We start from the raw sequence: 25,742 nt of genomic DNA, 5'->3' as shown, positions 1-25,742 counted from the left end.
CAACTACAGACCACATTTACACTTATAGTCTACAATTCATATATCCAATTAATATACTCACTGGTATCTTCAGCAACTTGGGTATATCCGCCGTCGGCAGTCTTGGTGCCATTTTCTCAAGATTGCTGGAGTGTTCAGCTCTCGAGGATGTAGAGTCACCGAGTTCCATTGCTGAAGCACTCTGCTTCTGCTTTGGAGACAGAAGAGCTTTTTGCTTCGGGTTAAGCTTTTGCACTCTCACTTCCCGCTCTAGTATCTGCTCACCTGAGCTTGCCCGTTTCTGTCTGGCAGCTACCCTATCTCGACTATGGAGCGCTCCACTCTTAACTTCGAAAATTTCCAGTTTAGATTGTGTGCCATCACCACTCTTTATTTCACGGCTAGCTGCACTGCTGACATGCACCGATTTACTGACTTCTCCTGCCATCTTTGCCCCTTTAGCTGGAACCTGTTCCTTTGCCACTTTTCTTTCTGAGGAAGAAGTACTTACTTTTTCACCCTTCACAAGGGAAGCTTTAGATCGTTCAGAATGAGCTACCGATGTAACAGGTTGTTCTCTTGCAAGTGCTTCTTTGAGGATAGACTGCAGAGGTGACACACTTCTCTTGCGGGCTGACGATTCGTGTACATGGCTGTCACTTACGCCGGCTCTGGAGCCCTGGCGCTCTTTTGTTTCTGAAACTTCTGTTCCCTTCTGTTTGTTTGTGCCTCGTACGACTTCTTCAGATTCTATGACATCAAAATCTTGTGAATCTGAGAGTCTTCCAATACTTTGCACGTCATCGACAGATGACAGTGATCCCGTTTCCTGTTCACTTCTGACATCTATTATCACCGGTAACTGTGACATTAGGGTATGTTCAGATTCTTGTTTAGAAATCAGTGTCAAAAGATCTGGCTCCCTCGTGTCCTCTCGATTTCCTCCTCCAATTTCCTCGAATGATGAGACCTCGTGCTTTCCACTTTCTTCAACTGGTGCTTCCAAATTTGTAGGCAGCTTTTCTGAAGTTTCTTCACGTTCTTCATATTCTTTGGAAGATGAAGTTGCCACAGAAATTTCTGTAACTGATTCCTCTATTTTTACAGCAGCCGACACCAACTTCATTCCTTTGTCATCTCCAGTAGTTTCAGCTTCTGTACTCAATTTTCTATGTTTGTCCTTCACCTTATGTGGCGATGCCGGACGAGCAGTGACATTTTCCTTCTTAGGAGAGTCCTTTTGCACCAGTGGGTGTTTGCCTTTGACAGTACTTGTCCCAGAGGCTCCTCTACCTTTTAATGGTAAATTCTCAACATGCATTTCTTCTTGTCTTTCAGAGTCTTTAACCATTGTAGCTTCACTGTGCGTCTGTAATTTTGGACGCTTATTCTTATCAGAATTTCCGTGCTGCACTTCAGTCTCATGCCGCTTCTGAGCACTAGAAGTCGCACTTGTCTCTGATGCTCTTGTCACTTTTGGTGAGAGTTTCTCAATTTTCCCTCCATCTTCCTTTGGAACAGGAGAGGAAACTCTAAAGCTGCTCTTGCTTTCCAAGTCTTTAGAAAACTTCAGAGTCAATTTCTCCATTTTCCTTCCTTCTTCAATTTCTGCTGCAGGAGATGCAGAGGTTTCTCTCTGTTTCAACATTTTTTGCGAGGGTTTTTCTATTGCAATTTCATCGTCTTTTGTCTCTGTTGCCAAAACTGTGGGACATGCTTGTGCTGCTTTTCTTGTTTTTGATGAGGATTTGTCTACTTGGGGTTCTTCAGTTTCTGCTGTTGCTTCAATTGCTATGCTATCAGCTGACTTCAAGGGTTTTGTAATTACTTTTTCTGTTTTAACTATTTCTTTTGCAGTAGCATCAGTACTGGTAGCTTCCAACATTTTTGCCTCAGTCGTTACTTTCGGTGTTAACTTTTCCACCTTCGGTTCTCCCTCAACTGATGCTTCTGGAAGATTACTACTCATCTGCTTTACATCTGCTACTTTCGCAATTTGTAGCAGCAGTCCGCCATCATTAGTTCCCACTTCCTTATTCTCTTCCTCTGCAAATGATACACTGGCCCCATCACTTTTTGGCACTTTTTTGTGAAATTTTTCAGTTTTAGATTCTCCTTGCAGACTATCATCTTTTGTAACAGGTGAAAAGTGACCTTTCACCTTTTTCAGTGTCAATTTTTCCACCCTCCCTTCCTCTCTTGACCTGGGTGAGTCAATATACGGTTCAGAATGTTTTCCTTCTCCTTGCTTAGGTATCTTAATGGTTAGTTTCTCTAATTTTGGTGACTGCCTGCATTCTTCAGATGGTTTTTCTGCTGGTATACTTATCTTTAACGCTACTTTCCCTCTCTTACTTTCTTCAGCAGATAGCTCACTATGAACAGTTTCCAGATCCACCTGTTTTTGATGTTTCGGACTGCTCCTTTCGGACTTCTCCGTTTTCAGACTTGCCACAGTATCGTCGGCTTTCGGTATTTTTATTGTCAGCTTCGGAACTGTAGGTTCTTCGGCACTTTTGTTCCCTGTACTTGCTGCAGATTTTGGAGAATATGTGGCTGGGTCCATGGGTGATTTTCTGCTGTCTCCGTCAGAAGAGAGACTTTGCGTTCTCACTCTCAAGATTATTTTCTCTTGTGATGCTGAACTGTCTGTCTTCAACAGTTTTGCACTTGGCTTCTCATCATCACCTTTACTATCCTTGTCTATCGGTTCACTGTGAGATCTATCTCTTCTACGTTTTAGAGATGATTTTGTCGGTGAAGGGCTCCGCCCAGTTTCAGATTTTTCAAGTGCCTGGACTTCTGGAACACTGACCTTTGAAACAGAAGTGGAGATATTGCCATCAGATTCCACAGCAGCATCCTGTTTGTCTGTCTCAATAATAAGTTCCTTTCCCTGCTCTTTGATTTCCACATCTTTTGCAGGAATTGTTTTCACGGACTTACTTTTCGCATCGTGAGATTCAGTTTTGCTGAGAGAAATCGCAGGTGTCCCCACTTCCTGTGAACTATCCAAAGATACATCAATATCTCCAGTGGATTTTTTAATTTTGACAGACTGAGCTGGTTCAAGTTCTCGAGCAATTTCTTCCTTGTCATGAGGTTTTTTCGCTGACTTACCCTCCCCTTCTTTTTGACTACTCAGAGATGCATGACTGTCTGCAGCAGCTTTTTTATTTTCAGCAGCCTTATCTAATACAAAGTCTCGGGCATTTTCCTTCTTGTCAATTGGTTTCTTTCCTGACATATCTTCTTCCTGTTTGTTTTCAGTAACCTGATCCCGTCTGAGTTTTTGACCAACTTTCTTTTTGTCAACTGATTTCTTTATTAATTTGTCCTCCTCTTCCTGTTTATTCTCATTGCTCTCATCTGGTATTAGTTCTTGGTCATCATTTTTCTTGTCAACTCGTTTCTTTCCTGACTTATCCTCTTTCTGTCTCTTTTCAGTAGCCTGATCTTGTTCGAGTTCTTGACTAATTTCCTTCTTGTCAACCAGTTTCTTTCCTGATTCGTTGGCCTCTTCCTGTACGTATTCAGTGGTCTGATCTGGTCTGAGTTTACGGTCACCTCTTTTCCCTTCAAGTGGTTTCTTAGGTGACTTGTTCTCCTCATGTTCATTTTCAGTAGCCTGATCTCGTCTTAATTCTTGACTAACTTCCTTCTTGTCAACTGCTTTCTTTTTCATTTTCTCTTCCTCCTCTTGTTTATTTTCAGTAGCTTGATGTGGTCCAATTTCTTGGTCACCTTTTTTCCTGTCAAGTGGTTTTTTTACTGACTTTGCTTCTTCCTGTTTATTTTCAGTAGCCTGATATTGTCTGAATTCTTGACTACCTTCCTTCTTTTCAACTGGTTTCTTTCCCGATTTGTTCTCCTCTTCTCGCTTCTTTTCTGTGGTCTGATCTGGTCCAAGCTCCTGTTCACCTTTTTTCCTGCCAAGCTGTTTCTTTACTTTTTTATTCTCTTCCAGTCTATTTTCAATAGCATCACTTTGACTGAGCTCTTGACTAAATTCCGCCTTGTGAATTGGTCTCTTTCTCAATTTTTCCTGCTCATCCTGTTTGTTTTCGGTGGTCTGACCTGGTCTGAGTTCTCGGTCACCTTTTTTCTTGTCTACTGGTTTTTTTACTGACTTTTCCTCTTGCGGTTTATTCACAGCAGCCTGATCAGGTCTGGCTTCTTGACTATCTTCCTCCTTGTCGACTGATTTCTTTCTCGATTTCTCCTCTTCCTCCTGTTTATTTTCAGTAGTATGATCTGATCTGAGTTTCTGGTCACCTTTGTTCTTGTAAGTTGGTTCCTTTCCTGACTTCTGCTCTTCTATTTTATTTTCAGTAATCTCATCTGGTCTGAATTCTCGGTCACCTTGCTTCTTATCAACTGGTTCCTTTACTGACTTAACTACTACTTGTTTATTTTCAGTAACCTGATCTGGTCTGAGTGCTTCACTACCTTCTTCCTCATCAAGGGGTCTCTCTATTGACTTGGCCGCCTCTTCCCGTTTATTTTCACTGATCTGATCTGGTCTGAGTTCCTGATCACTTTTTTCCTTGTCAACTGGTTTCTTTACTGACTTACCCTCTTGCTGTTTATTTTCATTTGTCTGATTTTGTCCGAGTTCTTGACTAATTTCCTTCTTGTCAACTGTTTTCTTTCCCAATTTGTCCTCCTCTTCCTGTTTACTTCCAGTGGTGTGATCAACTCCGAGTTCTTGGCCACATTTTTTCTTATCAACTGGTTTCTTCACTGACTCACCCACTTGCTGCCTATTTTCAGTTGCCTGATCTTGTTCGAGTTCATGACTAATTTCCTCCTTGTCAACTGGTTTCTTTATCGATTTGTCCTCCTCTTCCTGTTTATTTTCAGTGATCTGATCTGGTCTGAGATCTTGTTCACCTTTTTTCTCGTCAACTGGTTTCTTTACTGACGTATTCACTTTTTGTTCACTTTCAGTAGTGTGATTTTCTCCGAGTTCTTGAATGACTTCCTCCTTGTCAATTGGTTTCTTTGTAGATTTGTCCTTCCCTTCATGTTTATTTTCAGGGATATAATCTACCCTGAGTTCTTGGTTGCCTTTCTTGTTGTCAGCTGGTTTCTTTCCTGACTTACCCTCTAGCCTTTTTGTTCCAGTAGCCTGATCTTCTCCGAGTTCTTGACTAAATTCCCTCTTGTCAACCGGTTTCTTTTCCAATTTGTCCTCCTCTTCCTGTTTATTTTCAGTGGCTTGACCAGGTCTGATCTCTTGGTCGCCTTTTTTCTTGTCAGCCGGTTTCTTTACTGACCTGTCACCTTGCTGTTTATCTTCAGTAGCCTGAACTGGTCTTTGACTAACTTCCTCCTTGCTGACTGGTTTCTTTATCGATTTGCCCCCCTCTTCCTGTTTGTCATCACTGATCTGATCTGGTCTGACTTCTTTGTCACCTTTTTTCTTGTCAGCTGGCTTCTTTGCTGGCTTATCCTCTTCCTGTTTATTTTCAATAGCCTGATCTTTGAGTTCTTGATTAATTTCCTTCTTGTCAACTAGTTTCTTTCCCAATTTGTCTTTCTCTTCCTGTTTATTTTCAGTGGTGCGATCTGGCGTGAGTTCTTGGTCACCTTTTTTCTTGTCGACTGGTTTCTTTTCTGGCTTATCCTCTTCCTGTTTATTTTCAGTGGCTTGTTCCGGTCTGAGTTCCTGAGAATATTCCTTCTGGTCTATCAATTTCTTTGCTAATTTATCCTCTTTCTGTTTATTTTCAGCAGTACGATGAGGTCCAAGTTGTTGAGCATCTTCCTTCTCATCAGCTGGTTTCTTCCTCAATTTATCCTCTTCCTGTTTCCTACTCACAGGCTCTTTAGTTTGTACAAAGCCTTTTTTATTTTTGGCCAACTGTGCTCGATCGAGTGATTCTTCTCGAGCAATTTCCTTCTCATTGACTGACTTCTTCCCAGACTTATCTGCTTTGCTTCCACTGTGTTCAAGTGATGAATCAGACTTTGTTACTGCTGTGTCAACTTGCTTACCAGTGCTCTCTGTATCCTTCAAAATTGAAGTATCTGTCAATTTCTCTTCACCCACCAACTTGGAATCCTTCATGTGTGAATCTGTTTTCTTTTCTTGACCTTCATCTGATGGCAGAGCCTCCTCTAAGCTTACAACCTTCTTTAGGGTTTTTTCAGAGTGCTTCAGTTTCTCTTCAGTATCAACTTTGGGCACATTGTCCAACAGAAAACGCTTACCCTCAGCTTTCTCAACTACAACAGAAGCTTCAGGCGAAGGTTTTAACACTTCTAAAGCCTTTTCATCACCTGTGGTGACTTCCTCATGTTTGTCAACAAATTTCAAGTCATCACTTGTTTCATGAGAATCAGTATCTTCTTTTTCATCACTTTTTTCAGTCACAACACTTTCCTGTAGAAACTTTTTCCCTGCAAATACCTTCAACACACTAGGCTTACCTTTCACTACATCTGCTTTTTCATTCTTTGTGATGGTTATCGTCTCTGTCTCATTTGTGGTCTGTTTCTTATCTTTAGTAACACAGACGTCTGTATTTACCATAAGTGGGCCAGATGCTGAATGTTTAACCTCAGCATATCTTAACTTAAAATCTCCTTTGTCATCATACTTTGCTTCAGCAGATTTCTCATCAGACTTTGAGACATTGTCATCTTCCTTTGTTTTCAACACCGTCTCTTCTATTTTACTTCTTTCACCTTTCTTTTCCTCTAATTTAGTTTCAACTTTAAGTTTCTCTGCAGCATCCTTCAATCTTTCTTTATTCAAAGACTCCTTTGAAGACAACACGGCAGTTACATCCTCTGACATTTTCACCGATTTCTCTTGACCACCACAAATGTCTTCAGGTTTGGTCTTCATTCTGTCCTCAACAGCTGTCGTGTTGGTCGCTTGAGCATATTCAGTTATTGTTTCTGTTTCTTTGGAAGTTTGTGGCTTTCCCTTGAGAGCTGCAAGATTTGTTGCAGGCTTTGTTGCTTCACCCCTCACACTATCTGGAACTAACTTTTCTTCCTCTGTTTTGGGCAGAAGCTTCTCCACTCTTTCTGTCTCAGTTAACTCATGAAGATCAGAAACCCCTTTTGAAGCAACTGGTTTCCAGCTTGACACTGAAGACCCTGTTATTTGCCGTTCTTTCATACTAGCACCTTGCTCTGTTTCAATTTTCTTAGCAGACACCTCCGGCATGACTTTATGTGAAACGTCCTCTGAACAGACAACAAGAGTTTCTGATGTACTTATTTCTGAACTACCCCCGTCCTTAACCAAAGGCATCCCCTTATTATCTATTTTGCTTGTAGAGGTAACATTCAGATTTGTCAGAGAAGAAATTAACTCTGGATCTTTTGAGCCTACAGTTACACTCAAAGAATCTTCTTTAATGGCAGCTGGTATTTGACTCTCAGTCTTGTCTTCTTTCTCCCTTTGCTCCTTTGAGCCATTCTTCTGTTTAATTATTTCTTTTTCACCAGTTTGTGGTTTTCTCTGTTCTGATGGTGACAAAACGGGTGGTCTTACTGTTAGAGAAACATTATCAAGCTTCTCAGAAACTTCTGTGGTTTGTATAACTGAGTTGTTTTCAACTCTGTCTACAGAATCTGTGCTGAGAGCTTTCATCAATGACAGACTTGCTTTCTCCTCAACAGTATCAGACTTAGTTTCTGTTTTCTTTTTGGAGGAAGATTCCACCTCTTCTTTTTTGTGCAGTGCAGCAGATTTTAATTCAGAACTGGGCACTGATGCTTTAACCTGTTTTGGAACAGATGTCTGTTTTTCTTTGGCCATTTCAGTATCAGAACTTTCAGATGAAATTTTCCCCATTTTGCTTGCATGTGATATTGTTATAGGATTTTCCTTCACTGATCCAGACTTAAGAACGCCTGGTTTTGATGACTGAGGCATCTGAATCTTTTCATGATGCCCTTTTGGTTTCAATTCAAGTTTAGGTACAGTTGATTTTACCTCTGTGTAAATTGGTTTTTGCTTCCCTTCAATTACTTTAGTGCCAGAGATTTTTGGCAATTTTTTTTCTGTTGCATCTATCGCTGGTAAGGTGCTAACATTTTCTTTGGCAACGAAATGACTAATTTCACTTTTCCGTGCCACCATTGCCCTCTTTTGCTCCACAGGCACAGCATCAGTTTTTAATTCAGACCCAAATATTTTTTCTTTAGTTGCATTCTGAATTGCTTCCATTCTCACATCCATACTCTTTTGTGGAATTTTTTCAATAGTTTGGGCTGGTAACACTCTCAATTTTTCCATGGTGATAGCAGACCTAATTTCAACTTTGGTTGGGGATGCTGGCCACTTCTCTTCTTGTGATTGTTCAACTGATTTTAATTCAGCTTCAGGAGCAAGCGATTCAGTTTTTGGTGGCAATGGTTTTAGATTAGCTTTAGCTTCTCTATCAGCAGGCCCTGATGGAATTCTCTCCACTTTACCTGTTGGAGACAGAGTACTCAGTTTTTCTTTAGCATCTGCAGAATGACTTTCTGTTTCTTCCAGTGGAAGAGTCAGCTTTCTACCTGTAGGATGAGCACTATGTTTCATTTCAGCTTTGATAACAGTGTCCTTTGCTTCTGTTGCTGGCAATGGCTCTCTAGTTTCTTCTTTCATTTGCACATTCTCTGTTTCTGGAGGACTTTTATGTGATTCATTAGCTTGCACTAGTGTGCTCAGCATTTCCTTCCTGGCTCTGGAATTAATTTCAGTTTCCTCCTTCACAGACTGAACACTGAGCCTCATTTCAGGTCGTTTTATTGCGCCTTTTGCTTCCACAACAGCAGCTTTCTGCAGCTTCTCAACAACTGTTTGCTTTCTTTTCAAAGGCTCAGTTTTCTGTTCCATTATCTGAGGGAAACATTGTTCTGCATGTATCGTGCTAGCCTTTGGTTCAGTGCGCCTTGGAGGTGCCTTTGGTCCATCTGTGGAACATTTACGTTCAGGTACTGATGCTGAAGTTTCACATTTTTGTTTGACAGATGTCACCACTGAAGTACTTTTCCTGCAGTCTGTTTCTTCAGATGATTCTCGAGTTGGTTCTGGAACTATCTCCTTAGGTTGACCCGCTCCTGCACTCACTGTTTCAGCTTCACTTACTTTTGTGTCACATTTACTAGATTGCTCTGAAGTCTTTGATTTAACATCTGCCTCAGATGGTGAAGTTCCTGTTTCATTGTCATTCTGTGGCATTGGAGTTTTCTCCTTGTTTTCTTTCGGACCCTTTTCTGATTTCTCCTTTGATGTCACCTTTACTGTCTCTGGCACTTTTCTATTATCAGAAGGAGCATCAGAACCCTCAGTATTCTTTTCTTTTACTACAGCGTGCTCTTTCTTATCTCCAAGAGTTTCTGAGATAATTTTTAAATTTGATTCAGGATCCTTCTTTTCAGCTACAGCCTTTTTAACCAATTCTTCAACTAATGGAGATATGTCTTCAAACACCACCACACTTGACTTCGTTTTGTCTTCCTGTCCCTTGCTGTCAATCAACTCTGGTTGCATTTTATCAGCTGATTTAGAAATGTCTGTCTTTGAGGGTTCTGTCAACATAATGTCTGTATTATCCATTGCAGAGGGTTGTATATTTTGTGTTTTTTTTGACACAGCTTCATCAGTTTCTTTTGCACCTGCCACTGAAAGTTTTGTTTTTTTAGGTTCCTTACTTTCAACTATTGGAGAAGAGACATTTGCCTGCTCATTAAATGCTGACATTTTCTGCAAAACATCTGATTCACTCTCAATTACAGTTGACGGTGGTTTCCTTTTACCAATAGTTGGTGATGCTTCCAATGAACTTGTGGACGGGCAATCTATATCTACAGTGACCTCACTGATCTCCACTTTATCCTGCTGTGATGTTTTATCCTTCTCTTTACTGATACTTGAAGCTGGGAGTACAGAACTAATTGTACCCGATTTATTTACTGCAACTTTTTCAGGAAGCTGCCTTTTTGCCTTCGGCACACCATCGGTTTTTTGTTTCTGTTCCAAAGGCAGTAATGCTTGGGAGACAACTGGTGCTCCTTGTATAACCCTACCTTCCAGTAAATCAATGGAGGACTTAGGTCCAGGACTGGTCGAGATGTTTTCGCCCTCTTCTGTTCCTTTACTCCCTTGTACACTCTGAATTTTTTGAGATGAAGTTGCATCTACTTTGACAGATTTCTCAACCAACTTGTATGCAAAGTCTTGAGAAATTTTGTCAGAGACCTTTTCTTCAATTGATTGGCCATAAGAGCTTGATTTCTCTGAATATATTTCAGAAAGCTCTTCAGAATCCTGTGACTCCTCATCACCATAAGCATCCATCAACTGTTTCAGAGCTCTAGGTGCAACAATAGAGGGCTTCTGTTTATTTAAAAATGATCCTGTATTTGCAGCTGATGTACTTTGAAGCCTTTCTGCATCAGCTGTCAGCAGCTTTGTAACAGATGGCTCTACAACTTGTGATTTGAACGGAGATTTCTTAGTTACTGAGTGGTGCTCTGTTCTACTTATTTCAGCAGTAACAATTTTCTTTTCCTTGGACAAGCTTTCAAAAAGTTTCTCTCCTTTTACAGTAACTTGTGGTTTTACAATGGTAGTGGCTTTTCTGTCTGTAACATTTTGTGATATGTCCAGACACACAGGGTCCACATCAGCTGGTTTTGTTTCAGTGACTGATGAAGGAAGAAACTGTTCCCCCATAGCTATTTCCTCCAGTGCATCTTTTTCTTTAAAAACCTTGCTGACTCCTGTTTCCACACCAGTCTTAAGCTCCTTGGCAGGTGATGTTACTAGAGTTTCTGGTTTTTGGGTGAGACTGGCTGTTTCAGTAGCTTCTTCACTAGATACCTGTTGAGTATCACATTTTTCTGAGGAATCTTTCAAGTCTTCCTTCAAGAACTTACTCTGCGACTCTTTTTCGACACCTAACACTGAAGGGGTTTCCAAAGTTTTCTGCTTCATTCCAAACATCTGCACCTTCACAGTACCTTGTGCTTTGGGCACAGTTGAGACCACTTTTGCTACTTTTGCACTATCACTGCCTTGAACACTGACCCCATCTCCCGCACTCTTCCGCTTCTCAGCAGTTTTAATACAACTCGGCTGCGAGAGTGAGGGTGCAGCCTTAGATGGCGACGCCTGTTTCTCCTTAAATGAGAATTTCACATCTGACTGCTTGGCAGCTGTTGTGTCACTGTGTAAACTACGGATTGATGGCTTCTTAGCACCACCACCTACTTCTGCAAATCTCTGCACATCTGGATTTTCTTCTCGTGCTGCACTGGACGAGAAATCAGTCATGGATACAGACTTTTTTAATGGCGAGTAACTTTCTGGCACAATTTCTTTCATTTCTGGAACTGAAGGGCTTTTACGGACCAATACACATGACGGCGTACTTTTTTTCGGTACATATGTGCCAATTTTTTTGTCTACAGACAGCTGACGTTCACCGCTCACTTCCGTCCTCTCTTCTGTGGGTTCTTTCTTTCCGAAATTTATTTTCTGGCTCTTGTCGCTGCCCCCAACAGGTTTAGTGACAAGCCCCTTCAGTGCTGAGGAGGCCCCTGCACTAGTGTTTCCAACAGACTGGAAAGGGAGATTTGTTAACTTTTTCTTTTCTGCCAAAGAAGGTGGAGTCCCAAAACTTATTTTCTTCACCACTGGCGTTTGTCGAGTTTTATCCACTGCTGACTTAAGACCTTGCGGTTGCACAGGTGGTAATCTACTTGGAGCCGGACTCAATGATAACTGGCCACTCGGTGGTACCGAACCCTCAGGTGGTGGCACTTTTGATGAGGTCTGAACCTGTGATGTTTTAGAGGGTGAACCACTAAGAGGTAACTTCAAAACACCACTAGATGATTGCTTTACATGTTGCTCGGTTTGTGTTCTTCTGATCTGTTCTCGAAATGGAGGAACCTTGACAGCCATCATCCCTACTTTTGACGACTGCGAAGCTCCTGTCGATGACCTCGAAACCTCTTTCTTCACAGTTACAGACGAGCTGCTGTGACTATCTGTTGCTCGTTTGGGTACAGAAGGGCTAGAAGGGGTTTTCACCACTTCAGGCCTACCTACCACTTTCAATTTTGGAGTCGTCTGTGCTGTAGTGGGTTCAGCTTTACCTTGCACTTCCAACTTTGTAGTCGTTTGTGAAGTTGTGGGAGTTTCAACAGTTGCTTTTGAAGATGAGGCATCAGATGGAGTCCTCTGAATACCAATTTTCTGGATCTTTGTTTTCGCATCTGCACTCAGTACAGCAGAAGGTGAAGACCCACGGATGTGAACTGATTTCAGCTTTCTTTCTGAAGTTGGCATGTCCATTTTCTGACCTCTTCCCTTGCCCAAATCTGTTATAGAGGCCAAATTCTTCTCTGCCGCAACAGCTGCCAAGTTATTTTCCGGCATTTTCTTCGGGACGCCAAGTCTCTTCATGTCTACATTTGCAGGTTTTCGCATCTGTGGTGAAGACGTCAGTGGAGCAGGCATCTCAACTTTTGTCTCCTTCACAGCAGGGCCTGAATTGTCCCTAATAGGCTGCATGCGTTGAAGTGTCTTCTCTGCCACAGACAGTTCCACCATAGCTTTTTTCGACACTTCTTGACTGGCTGCTGAGACTGCACCCTTGCCGACTGCTTCATGAAATGAGCTTTGTGCAGATGTTTCCTTCTGGCTTTCCAAATTCTCCTGCTGTGGGGCAGGCTTCACCTCAGCTTGACTTTGTAATTCAGTTTCAGAATTAGTGTCATTTTGAGCAGACGTTGCAGCTAATGAATCTTCACTTTGTTTCTGCTTATCCTCTTGCACTTTTACACTCTTCCCTGAGGTACAATCTTTCGAGCTCTTTTCCAGACGGGAGTCCTGCCCCACAGCCATTTCGACAGGTGCGACCAGCTTCATACTCTCCTCCGGCTTTTCTGGCATCATCTGCACTTCCACAGTGTTACCTTTCGAGTCATCTTTAACAGTGTTGTCTGGTCCCTCTGTTTGCTCATCTTTTAGGTCTGAAAACCTCTCTCTTTCACTTCCTTCAGAAGATGGGGCCATAGAAGAATCGAACTGCTTCTCAGCTTGAGGCTCCTCTGATGCAGGCTCTCTTTTCTGCACTGCAGTTTCCTCTAAAGGAGGATGAGATACAACTTGACTGGCTGGAGCTCCAATGGGCAACTCACTTCTTGGTGTAACCTCTCTGTTCACTATGTCACCTGAATTGGCTAATTTTGATTCTGAGGAAACAGCTGATTTTGGCACACTACTGGCATGGGCAGGTGCCAATGGGGAAGTCTGGCAGTCATCTTTCCTAGTCTTGAGTACTCCAGGCGTAGGATCTGAAATGGGCTGCTCTAAATTGACATCGGCCTTTACAAATGGCACCTTTCTCTTCTCGGAGTCCTCGGCAAGGTTCTGATCTGCAGGGAGGCGTTCACCAACAGATGAATTTTCTAACCGTTGTGTGGAACAGACAGAAGTACTCGCTTTGGTGGTGCTTTGAAGGAGAGTTACTTCTTTAGCCTCAGTATCAATTTGGATCCCGGCATTATCCTCCACCGATTTCTCTCCCTCAGAAGGGATATTGTTCTTCTTTTCCTCTATGGGAGAGCTAGTGTTTTCTGTTTGACATAAACTGACATACTCGTCAGCTGCAGGTGGTGGTGAGGCAGTTTCACGAGTTGCTATTTGTGGAGAGTCTCTGCTGTCACTGTCAATTCCGATGCCCGGTTCTTCGACTGCTGGAGTGTTGGATGAAACAGGCCTCAGCTTAGCAACTGGCTTCACTTCTGGTAAAACAGATTTTAATGATCGCAGTTCCGAAGAGGTTTTTTGCAAGTCATCTTGTGAGGGCTCAACACTAGGAACAGTTTCTGTCAATGGAGCAGAGGGCTGCGAGACCTCGGTGCTGAGATTTGGATTCTGTTTGCCATCTCCATCAATTACACTAGCAGTTGTATCCGATTTTGAAGCTGCGCTGCTTGTATCACTAGGTGTGTGTCTACTATCCACCTTAGTTTTTGGAACTGCAGCTGAAGATTTATCTACAGTTTGCAAGTTAGTTGCACTTGGTGATTTCACCTCAGTTTCTGCAGACTGCAAAATGTTCATTTTTACCTGGTTCGATGAAGGACCGGGCTCATCTGATTCTGCAACACTTTCCAATTTTTCATCTGATGACTGTTTATATTCTGGTGTTGTAGACGGTTTTGCTGGACTCTGGAGTTCAGCCCCAGCTTCCCCCAACTGTGGCTTAGCCAGAGAGGAGGAAAGAGAAGTGTGTTTTTCTACTGGTGGCAACGGAATGTCATATGGAGCCAAGTCAAAGGGACTAGATAGCCGAGATAGTACCTTCCCTTCTGTTTGAGAAGATGAGTTTTCTGCCTGTGAGGTTCTACCCGTTGGCGATCTCTCTCCCTGTTTTACAGTTGCTGAACTTGGCTCTGTACCCTCCCCAGTTTCTCCTGGTATGGGAATCTCTTCTACAGACACGTCGAGCGACGGGACAAGATCCAGTGACAGTGAAACATCTTTCTTTCCAGAAACCGGCTTTTCTGGTGGAAGAGGAACGCTTGCAACATCAGTGACATTATGAAAAGTAGATTCTGAAGCAGGTGGTGGAGCAGCTTGTACCTTAAGTTCACGAGGTGCTGGAATGCCAGCAGGCAAAGGAATTTCAGATACTTCAATTGTTTCCACAACATTTTCCAATTTTTTCTCTGGGGTTTGCTCACTACTTCCAGAAACTCCAGTCCTATGGGTCTCATTCTCATCAGTCTGTTCTATTTCTCTTTTATTCTGCTCTGAGGGATCTCTGTCAGAAGCTCCAGGCTTCAATGCCTCAGGCTCTTCTGGTTGATCTGCAGCCTTTTTCTTCTGGAAAGTGGATGCTCTCTCAGGTAATCTTGCTGCAGATTGTGCAGAGCTGCCACTTTCACCTGTTGGGTGTTCCACTGTTTTCTTCAGACCAGTTTTTGACAAGGTGAACGAAATCGGTTTATGCGAAGCGGGTAGTTCTGGCCCCTTCACAGAAAATCTCGGTGCCGGTGAAGGCATTGTACTACTGTGTGCAGACACTGGTGGCTGAATGGTTGAAATCTGAGGTCGTGGTGAGGGCACTGGAGGCCTAGCTCTATCTGTAGGTACAACCGCCACTTTTGCTGCCGACTGCACATTTTGTGAAGTTTTCGATAAAGTTCCCTGCTCAGGAGGCAGTGGTATCGACAGCAAGGGCACTGTAGGCCCGGCAGCAGTTTCACTGGACAGGCGCCGCTTCACTTCTGATGGTCCACTAGAATCTTCCACAGTCAGAGGCCTCTTAGAAGGCAGCTTTAGTACGCCTGTAGCTTGCGGATTTAATGTGGCTCGTTCTGAAGGAGATTCTGTCCTCTGAACATGAGGTTGTGACCTAGCGAGTGAGCTACTGCTCTGGGAAGCTCCCTGTGCCACCTGTGGCTTCCCTGCAGCATTTCCTCGATTCTCTCCATCTATTCCGCCACTCCCTTTGTGCCTCACGTTACCTGAAACTCCAGGAACTTTGATGTCGCTTCTTGAACTTCCAACAGGTGAAGACAACTTTGCATAAGCTTCCGAAGTTTCTCGTACGCCAGAAGGCCCAGCACCATGGTGCCTCGTGCCGCCCTCTGTAGACGAAGGGCCAGCTCTGGTGCCAGACGGAAGTTTGTGTGCCGAAGAGCTGCTAGATATCCCGGCCCCACCCTGACCTCTTCCAGATGATGTAGTAGACGTACTAGAGACCCCAGACCTCGGTGTAGACGGTACATCTCCACTTCTGCCTTTACTTCCTGTAAACTGTCTGTTGCCACTCGAAGACACATTGTCTCTCTTAACTACTGATGACGAGCTCTGTGAAATACGACTATCTGGGCTCGATTCTCCAGTACGTGGCCTCTTTCCTGTAGAGCACTCAACTTGGCTGTAATCTTGAACTGATTCTACAAAATCTCTCCTCCGACCCGAACTGCTGGGCTGCTCCTGAAGTGCACTGCAGATCGCACTATCTTGCCGGTTACTGGGCCTTGTTCTTAACAATTCAGTCTCACTGCTTGGTTCGGCCATCCTCCGCACGATCTCTCCTCCTTCGCTCGATTCTGCCGCCGCACTCTGCACCACCTCATCCCGGCCGACTCCACTGGGTTCTGCTACAGTATTCGATACATCTGGCACCTCTGGCATCCTGACACTGCTTACAAAAGGCTCGCTCGGCTCAGCGGCAATCCGTACTACGTGTTCGCTACTCTCTGTGACCGCTTCGTGGGATTCTCTTCCACCATAGTGCTCCGATGAGCCGTCGGAATCGTGTCTGCTCCTCGATTCTGTGGCGGACACCTCAGACTGAGTGCATTCGTCTCCCTGAGTGTCTCCAGCTCTGCCGGTGTCACTACTCTCTTCTCGAACCAATTCGGGGACCCTCATCATTCCTCTCGGTATTCCAGACTGCGTACATTCTTCTGCCTGCGGAACTTCGACATTCGTGTTTACTGCCGCATCTGCGTCCATCGCTCTCGACTGTGTACACTCGTCCGCCTGGGCCGATTCAGAGATTCTCACAGAAGGTGTGCTAACAGCATTCAGGCTATCAGCAGAACTGCTTCCTGGCGCACCCTGTGCAATACCGGACTGGCTGCATTCACCAGTTTCAATCTGCTGTGCACCGAGTTCGTTGTCTCGTGTCCCTGACTGGGTGCACTGACCATCTCGAGTCTCAGACGTTGGCAATTGCTGCACAACATTCTCATCTCTCGTACCTGAGACAGAGTTATCAGACTGTCCTGGCAAAACTGATATGTACACTTCTTGGCTCTGTCTAAGTGGTCGCTGGACAATTCCTAAAAAGAAAAAAGAAGAGAATGACTACAATTACAATATGTAACTTTATAGGAGTGTTTTTAATACTGGCACTGTACTGTTCGCTAAACAGAAACTTGTTATCAACAGACTGGAAAGAAGACTTAAGAGTACAACTGGACAAAGTGAGGTGTGAAAAAGTAACACAAATATACTTGGCTTTAAGATTTAGGTTATAAACATCAACAGATTGGTTTTTCTACAGAAAGTGCCACATCCTGCATGAAAGTTAATTTACTTGAAGCCTCAATAACTCTTGTTGGTTTCTGGTTTTAGTTTTAAGAACTGATCTAATGACAGGTACAAGTGTGAAAGTAGTGGTGCAGAGGTAATGAAATTACTCGTCAATAAATGATTTAGGCTATTTTTTATGAATTCTAATAGTTTCATAAAGCCATGCATAAAAACACAGCAGTGTGAAATATTATAAGCAAGAAAGATCACAAAGAAAAGCTGGAATCCCCAGATTACCGCAGCATGCCACCAGCGGATGCAAAGCAAAATTCCACAGCCCACTGAGGCAGTTTAGTATTGTGTGTTATTTCATTTTCGGCAGAAGTGGAACTGTTGGCGCTGCGTCAGGGCATTCCAAATTACTTTTTGTAGTTTACAAACTCTATAGACACAACTTCTTATCTGTGAAAAGTGCACTGCCAACAATTTGGAGACTTCAGAAAGGAAGGAGGAAAAGGAAACGAAAATTCACGGATTCAGAGATGACATGTGATATTACTGGTGTGGAGGTTCAGCCATGGGTAAAGCAAGTGGTAGACTTTGGTTTATTGGAAGAATACTGGGGAAGTGCAGTCAGTCTACAAAAGTGCTTACAAATCACTCGTGTGACCAGTTCTAGAATATTGCCTGAACTGACAGACTCTTGAAGACTGACGTTAGCTATAAACAAATTTTCAAGAAGTGGCTTTAAATGATTATACTAGGGATATACTACAACCCTCTACGTATTGCTCACACAGGGATTGTGAGAGTAACATTAGAATAATTACTGCAGGCACAGAGGCATTCAAACAATCATTCTTTCTGCACTCCATACATGAATGGAACAGGAAGAAATCCTAATAAATGGTACAATGGTATGTGCCCTTTCCTATGCACCTCACAGTGGTTTGCAGAGTAAAGATGAAGATGTAGTTGTGATTAAAAAATCAACTTCTGTTTACAAAGAATGTGACAGTATGAACTCACTTATCAGTATCGTACCTGCCAACTTTTGAAAAGGACAATCAGTAAAACCCACACACGACAAAAAATCTAATGATTTTTGACATATCCCAGCCTGACAAAAATAATAATACTTCTGGGTTGCAAAATACAATAGTTCATGCTTTAAATAGGATACATCAAATAAGTCGCATCTAATGACATCATAGGCCAATGATTTGTAGGTGAACATAGGGATCAAGAAGAAATCCATGTTAAACAGGAGCAGCCCTGGTGAATACTTGTTTGGAGCGTACATAACAGGACTTCCTTGATAAATTAAGCAGACATGCAATAACTGAAAAAGGCTTTACACAATAAAACTTTTTTAATGTAACACAGGCAAGAAATAATATAACCCACACCGCAAATCACATGCCAGTTCGCCTTTATAATCATAGCTTCTTGCAAAAAGTCTTGAGAAAATGTTTTTCATAACAGGGACCAGAATTTCTGGTTTTCAAAATAGAAATAGACTCCAGAGATTCAATGGACACAGATGATCTGAACTCTCTTCTATTTTTTCTTCACAATACTGAAAACACATTGACATTCTGCTATGTGGTATGATGAGAATAGATAACATTACCCTAGAAATTCAGTTAAATTTAATAAGTCCATCAGTTCAACATGGAATCATTTGCAGCCAAAGTGTCATCCACTTGAATAGCTGTGAACGTCTTCTGAACCTCATTAACTACATCATCTGTAGTTTCATTCTCTTCCTTGCATAACATGACGTGAAACTTTTCCAGGGGCAGGAGGGGGGGGGGGGAGGTGGGGAGAGGGGGGGGGGGGTGTTTGTACCGAATTGAAGAAAACAGCATATTCAATTTGTCTAACCTAGCAACTTGAGCATGCTTTACTACCTCATCCTTCAGTGGAAGCCTGACAATTATGTAGTCACAGGCAGTTCAAAAGTAGTTCCTCACTGATGAAAAGAAGAGAGATTTATCTGTAACCTAGAGACCATTCACTATGTTTGAAGTCTGAATGCCAATAACTTAACTCATCATTGCTTCTTTGATTCTGAATCAAGCAGTACTCAACTTCAAGCAATGATGAGCTTTCGACAATTTTGGGCTTAAAAAACTTGGTGATCAACTGTTTTAGCAAATGCATTAGAGGTTCTAATAAAAAGTGAATTTGGGGGGGGGGGGGGGGGGGCAAAGACTGACGGGCAGCATTCAATTTGTCAAGTACAAGAATAGTCATGTGAAGGGAAGTGCAAAAGGCACTGTTCAAGTTTGATGACAGGAACATAAACAATTTTTCCTCGCATGCTGTAGCAGAAGTCTTACTTTTTAGTACAGGTTTGTTACATTTAGAAGAATATGCTACTCTTTTAGGAGCATGTGCAGAATCAGAATGAAGAATTCTCTTCCTCTGACACTTTTTGGATCCACTTTGTCCAACGCTAGGTATTCTGAAAGATGTCAAGCTTGTGGAAATGTTTTGGGTACATAATATTGTAGTGATTTGAGAATTGCTGTGTAAACTATAGAACCACTCAGCCTTCCACCATCTCGAACACATGATATTATGGATATGAGTGTGGGATGGTATAATACTACCTACTGTGCATCACGTTTGGGTGTGCATGTTTAAAATCAGTTGTGGGAAGAAAGTAGACACGGCGGACGAACGGCACCAACAATTACCTGTTGGGCAATCCATAGATGTTTTAGTGAGTGTGTAAGGAAGAACCGTGGAGTTTATATGTAGCTCTGTGCTTATTGGGTTGTTGACTATTGTTATTAAAACAAAGACAGTTGAAAAAGAGCTCTTAAAAACTTTTGTCATAACCTTGCTACAGGCAAGACTTATTTTCTGATTTATGTTAAAAGACAGATGGCTTTGATACCATAACTTTTCTTAACTGTAATTTAATTTGTTTCAGACGTTCGACTGTAGGAGAGACTTACCAGAAGTTATATATTTAAGCTGAAAGTGAGAGTTTTATTGTGTATGACAGTCAAATACATCGTTAACTGACGAAAACCAAAGTTTGTATATCTACTTATATCATAAGTAGAAAGAGTCTAAAAATTCCTGTACCTAGCGTTATTCGATGGAGAAGAAGTCAAGAGTTTTTCCAGCAGCCGGCTATCCAGTAAAGAACAGTGGCTTCAAATTCCAAGTAAGTCACCTCGTAAAGAAGTGGAAGTGGTTTGGAGGAATAAACCGAAATAACCCAGATTCACACTCACACTTTAAGTCAGAAACGTTAGAATATTATTTCCTCCTTGAAGAAAGAACGAAGCGTATCCTACTGATCCAGTTGTCTATAAAACATCTGCCTAAAGATAACCACCTGGTACATACATGCTTCAGAATTTTCTTTGCTTCTTTACCGCACAAGTTCTGAAATTTCTAAAAGCATTATTTTCTTTTGACACTCTGCTTTAAGAAATAAAATATACCAAGGATCTCATCCACTGTAATGGTAATCTTCCAGCTCCTTTTCAACTGCAAGATTAATCAGATGGCAAATGCAACCTATGATGGCAATACCTGGTTTAACTTCCTTCAGATGTGCTGAAACACCATTTTTGTGTCCTATCTCATATAGCTGGCCGTCCATTACTTTCCTGAGGGGCCGGTGCAGACACGAAAGGGTTACGATGTGCTCCCACACAATATGACGATCCTCCCTCGTGCCGGATCCTCGACATTGAGTATGCCTGCCCTCACATTCTGGTGCAGAACATCTGACCACTGTTGCACCAGAATGCCCCACAAATCTGGATACTGCACGATTAGACTGACCGTCGAAATTGACGCTAACAGTGAGGTCCCTTTCACACAAGTATGCGGCACCTCCATGTCCTTCACAGTGACCACTCGACACCTTTCTCTGTTCGTAGTCCTTGCATGCCCTACAGGCCTGGCAACAAACCTAAATACAAAAAACACTAATGCACTCTGTTGGCTGTTCTACGTGTCATAGACAATTTTAACTCTACTCATTTACATATTGTCGACAGCGTGTACGTGCGCAAAGTTACGTTGACAACAGACTGTGTCTGCTGGGTGTCTCACGTTTTTTGTCAGGCAGTGTACTATTAAGGGTGAGTGAACTGTAGAGATAAGGGGGGCAAAAGATTACATATCAAAAGCAGTCTTTGGCAAAGCTACGCAGATTCATAACAATTCTAGTGATGAAGTTTCAAGTTTATTCAAACAAAATTTAACTGAATAGTGTTTAGAAATGAACAGCACACTCACGATGTCTTCCCACCATTAACGATTCCGCACATCGTCACAGAATGTACAAAAAGTGCTTAAAATCATTCTTGTGAACCTTTATGTTCTGTGGAATCCTTATATTATACACGAGGAATTTCACTTGAGAAAACTGTAAAATTGTGAGACAGAATTGCTGCTCAGTACTACTTTTTACTTTCAGCACACAAAAATTTCAGTACTGCCACAGGCACACACAACTGCAGTGTCCTAACTGTCCTTTCCCATTATTATTAATGATTCCGTATTACAACATTTCCCAAATTTAAGTTTCCTTTGATGCTATTATGAACTTTAACACTGGTTTTCATACAGATACCTCCACACAGTGCTTCGTATTCCTTTTCAAAGTCAGCCTCGAAACAAAGCAGAAAATGCAGACTATATGCAAAGTTATTGATCGTGTAAAACAACATTAGCGTGGCAAGCGTGATTTTCACTGTCGGTGTGTCGGGTCACTGCAGCCTGTATTATAGGTTGGCAGTGCTTGAAAGAGTAGTAAAGCATGATGAGTCACTGCCTTGATGATAAGCACAATCTGACAATAGCGACTCTAGTAAAAATCTTCCTTTTGCTCATTGTGTTGTATTGCAAAAGCTTTAATTTAATTTCACAGCCACTTATTCAAACCACTTTTGAAGACAGCCATCTCTATAATGAGCTTTCATTAATTAGTTACTTCTGTGTGAAATACGCTAATCTGTACTAGGCATGCAGTCTTAGATTGGTACGACTTGATGTTAGAGATTCGAGATTCTCCGATTTCCACTCTCTTTCTCCCCCATAATGTCCCCAAACTAAGTGACCAACTTATTGTCAATAAGTGGTAGATTTTGTGCCTATTGTTCTCTGTTTATGAAGACTGTCAACTTTAGTATTTTAACCAATATTGTCTTACAAGTTTTATTTACCATAAATTTACCATAATTTTATAATGATTATCAGTCAAAAGTCTCACACTAAAAAAATGAGTATCTTTTTTAATGTGGCTTCATGAAAGACTTACGTCTGTGTTTTACTCACACCACTGTACAACAGAAGGAAGAGAGAAGCCTACGCACTTTGAGTGTGTGTGTGTGTGTGTGTGTGTGTGTGTGTGTGAGAGAGAGAGAGAGAGCACTCAGCCACAGCCTTTATGACTGTATATTGTGGAGACACAAGCAAAACCAATTGCTGTTAGCAAGAAACAAAAACATTTATTTCAGATTTTTTAAATAGAAAAAACTCAAAATGTTTAAATTACATATTTTGAACAATATAAAGAGAACAACAGTAAGAGTAATTTATCCATTTTTGCTTGTTCTGTTTCCTATGCTTTCCCGTATTTTACACATTTTTGGGTCAGTCCACTGAATAGTGTAAAAAGGGGATTTTACTGTACATTCTCTTTCTTCTTCCACATAAGAATTTAACTGCCGCTAACCTATTTCTTCCCAGTATGGTGTACACACAACATGAAGTTTAACTTCACAAAATGCAGCGAAAATAAATTTATTATACAAAATGCATCACGCACATTTTAAAAGCCATTCACGTGTTCGCTGACAACACTTTTCTATATTTCACAATTAGTTTACCCCTTGGGGGGGGGTTATTATTGAAAGCTTCATGTTGCATGTAGCGAACACTGGGAAGACATGGGTTAACTGAAACTGAGAGTCACATATGCACAGTACTTTTTACAATAGCAACAAAAAAATGTTTTCGAAGTAGGTATAAGGTCCCAAAATGGTATTCCAGTAAGTGTGTAAAAGACACTCATACAAAAATGCATTTCACTTTTTTACTTATGAGCAGTTATGTGGAGTATCCTGTTAACATTTCTGTAAAAACAACTTCCTTTCAGAAGCAACTGAGCACTAATAACAGCACAAAGATGATTACCCGAGTTTGCAGATTGGTCACACAGCAATGCTGAAACCCGTGATGATGCAGCTGAAGGACGCAAGGTGGTGGTGGAAACTCCTCCCGAAATTGGTAGCTGGTGGCTCGTCGACACCAGAGGGGACACAGAGCCAGATGCAGAGCCTTCGTCACTCCCATTGCCAGTTGTCGAGACCACTTCTTCGGTAGCAAATATCTCCAACAGTGAACGTTCGATCCTGTTAACATAGGATCAGCAGAAGCCCTTTTTAAAAAATCAACAGAGGTTCACATAAATAATTATTTTCACAGATTAAGGCACAAAAACAAATTTTTGAGGATCATCGTAACAACCTTTGAACATTTATCTAGTGACCTAAAAGGACAGGGGAAAGGTAAATCAGCAAGTTCCCAAATATCCAGTTGTGGGTTATTAAATTTGCAGATTACTTGTGCATAGGTCATAGATTGTGGAGAAAATAATAAAAATCTCAGCCTGGAGTTTACTCTCATAATTAGATCAAATATTTTCATTATAATACACCCTTATGCATATGACACTCACTTTACCACCAGAAGGTGTATAGGACACTGTTCCATTGCTGGTCATTCTTAAAATATTTTTCCATTTTTCTCATGTTGTCTTCAGGTAAATGTGAAGATTGTACCCTGTACCTTTGCCTAGTCACTAAAAGATGATAATTTTCAACCTGTTGTATCTGGCATGTTACGTGTAAGTTATGTGGCAAACTTGCAAATCTGACATGATGCTTGTTTTGCAAATGCATTAAATAACTGAGAGTTTGTTGTGTGTAAATTCATTGTTTAAAATTCTTGGATGTGCATATCAATCAGATCTTGGAAACCACACATCAAAGATCTTCTCGAGTCCAGAAATATTGGTTCTACACGCAAATGCTGAGCCTGGTGATGAAATTATTAGAAAATTAGCTTACTCTGCAAATTTCCATTCACTGGTCACATGGATTAATTTTGTGGGGCAATTCCAAGCACAGACACAAATTATTATTCCAGAATGAGATTTTCACTCTGAAGCGGAGTGTGCACTGATATGAAACTTATTGGCAGATTAAAATTGTGTACCGGAACGAGAACTCAGGACCTTTGCTTTCTGCGGGCAAGTGCTCTACCAACTGAGTTACCCAAGCACGACTCACGCCCCGTCCTCACTGCTTTACTTCTGCCAGTATCTCGTCTCCTACCTTCCAAACTTCACAGAAGCTCTCCTGCGAACCTCGCAGAACTAGCACTCTTGGAAGAAAGGATACTGCGGAGACATGCCCTAGCCACAGCCTGGGGGATGTTTCCAGAATGAGATTTTCACTCTGCAACGGAGGTTTGCAGGATAGCTTCTGTGAAGTTTGGAAGGTAGGAGACGAGATACTGGCAGGAGTAAAGCTGTGAGGACAGGGTGTGTGTCATGCTTGAGTAGCTCAATTGGTAGAGCACTTGCCCACGAAAGGCAAAGGCCCCAAGTTCAAGTCTCGGTCCGGCACACAGTTTTAATCTGTCAGGAAGTTTCACAAAGTATTATTGCATAGAAAAATGCTACACACTTCACGCAGGCAACTGTTTAAAAATTAAGGCATACAAACAGTGTCACAACAGATCTGTTCTGTTATGAAGTTTGTTTTGAAGACTTAGACACAATTTTAAAATAATAGTAGCATTTGTGAACTGAGTACTATAGTCCGCTTAAAATTATTTGATGGGTGACATTTCACGTGTTGGAGGTATCTTCCTCCGATTAGAGCACTCAACATCACACCCAAACTGTTTGCCATTGACAAACTGCCACAACAAATGGTCAGTTCATTCCCGTTCCTTGTCTGGCTTTTTTTTTTCTTGTTGTGTTTGGATCCCAAATCCTGGGTCCAGCTCTTTTATTTCACATTTTATTACAGTGATAAACACACACAAAACAGCAAACACAAAACAATGGTTACAAAATAATACAAATTTCATACACACCACTAGCCAAAGACTACTGGATGATCCTTTTGCACTAGATGCAATTCCATTTCACATATTTGATAATTGTCATCACAGAGATCGGCTTATAGTAGGTAAACTTGATATGGTGTGAAACCGTAGGCAGCAAATGATTGTTGCAACTGGTTCTATAGACATAACACTATAATCTGAGGGTCTTAAATAGCGTAGTGGTAAAGATACAGTGGTAAAGATACAGTCTGGGAGACAGAAGGCCATGGGTTTAAATCTCTTCGGATGATATCTTTTCTATTTTTAAATCTTTATCAACATTTTTATTATCAATAATATTTATTATTATTTTCAGTTAATTGGTTTCAGTGTAATTTCTTTTATTTTTAGTCATTTGTCACAGCATTTTCATAATTGTAGTGACTTTATTTGCTTTTGTTTTTCTCTCTATCATTCTTTTTTCATTTAGAATGTGCTGGTGTCACCTGTAACTCGTAAATGACTTCCAACCAGGACCACTTATCAGTTGGTACCGTGTCAGCTTCCACACCAAAAGTGAGATGTTACGATTCGCTTTTAGCACTGAAGCTGAATTTTTTTCTGTCTCGAGTTTGCTCATACAGAT

The 25,742-nt window shown here is 41.7% G+C and overlaps 1 protein-coding gene across 1 annotated transcript in view; it reads right to left on the bottom strand.

Moving 5' to 3' along the window:
• Positions 1-25,742, bottom strand: part of LOC124716743 (microtubule-associated protein futsch-like) — a 281,674-nt gene that overhangs the window by 211,221 nt on the left and 44,711 nt on the right. The window contains exons 4-5 of the mRNA XM_047243286.1: positions 23,174-23,391; positions 62-16,806 (exon numbers count right to left, since the gene is read on the bottom strand). Coding sequence (XP_047099242.1) covers positions 62-16,806; positions 23,174-23,391 — 16,963 coding nt within the window. The remainder of the gene's footprint in view (positions 1-61; positions 16,807-23,173; positions 23,392-25,742) is intronic.

The sequence above is a fragment of the Schistocerca piceifrons genome, chromosome 9, assembly GCF_021461385.2.
Source record: "Schistocerca piceifrons isolate TAMUIC-IGC-003096 chromosome 9, iqSchPice1.1, whole genome shotgun sequence".
Classification (NCBI taxonomy): Eukaryota; Metazoa; Arthropoda; class Insecta; order Orthoptera; family Acrididae; genus Schistocerca; species Schistocerca piceifrons.
The sequence above is the reverse complement of the archived record's forward strand: the minus strand, read 5'-3'. Positions and strand labels throughout refer to the sequence as shown.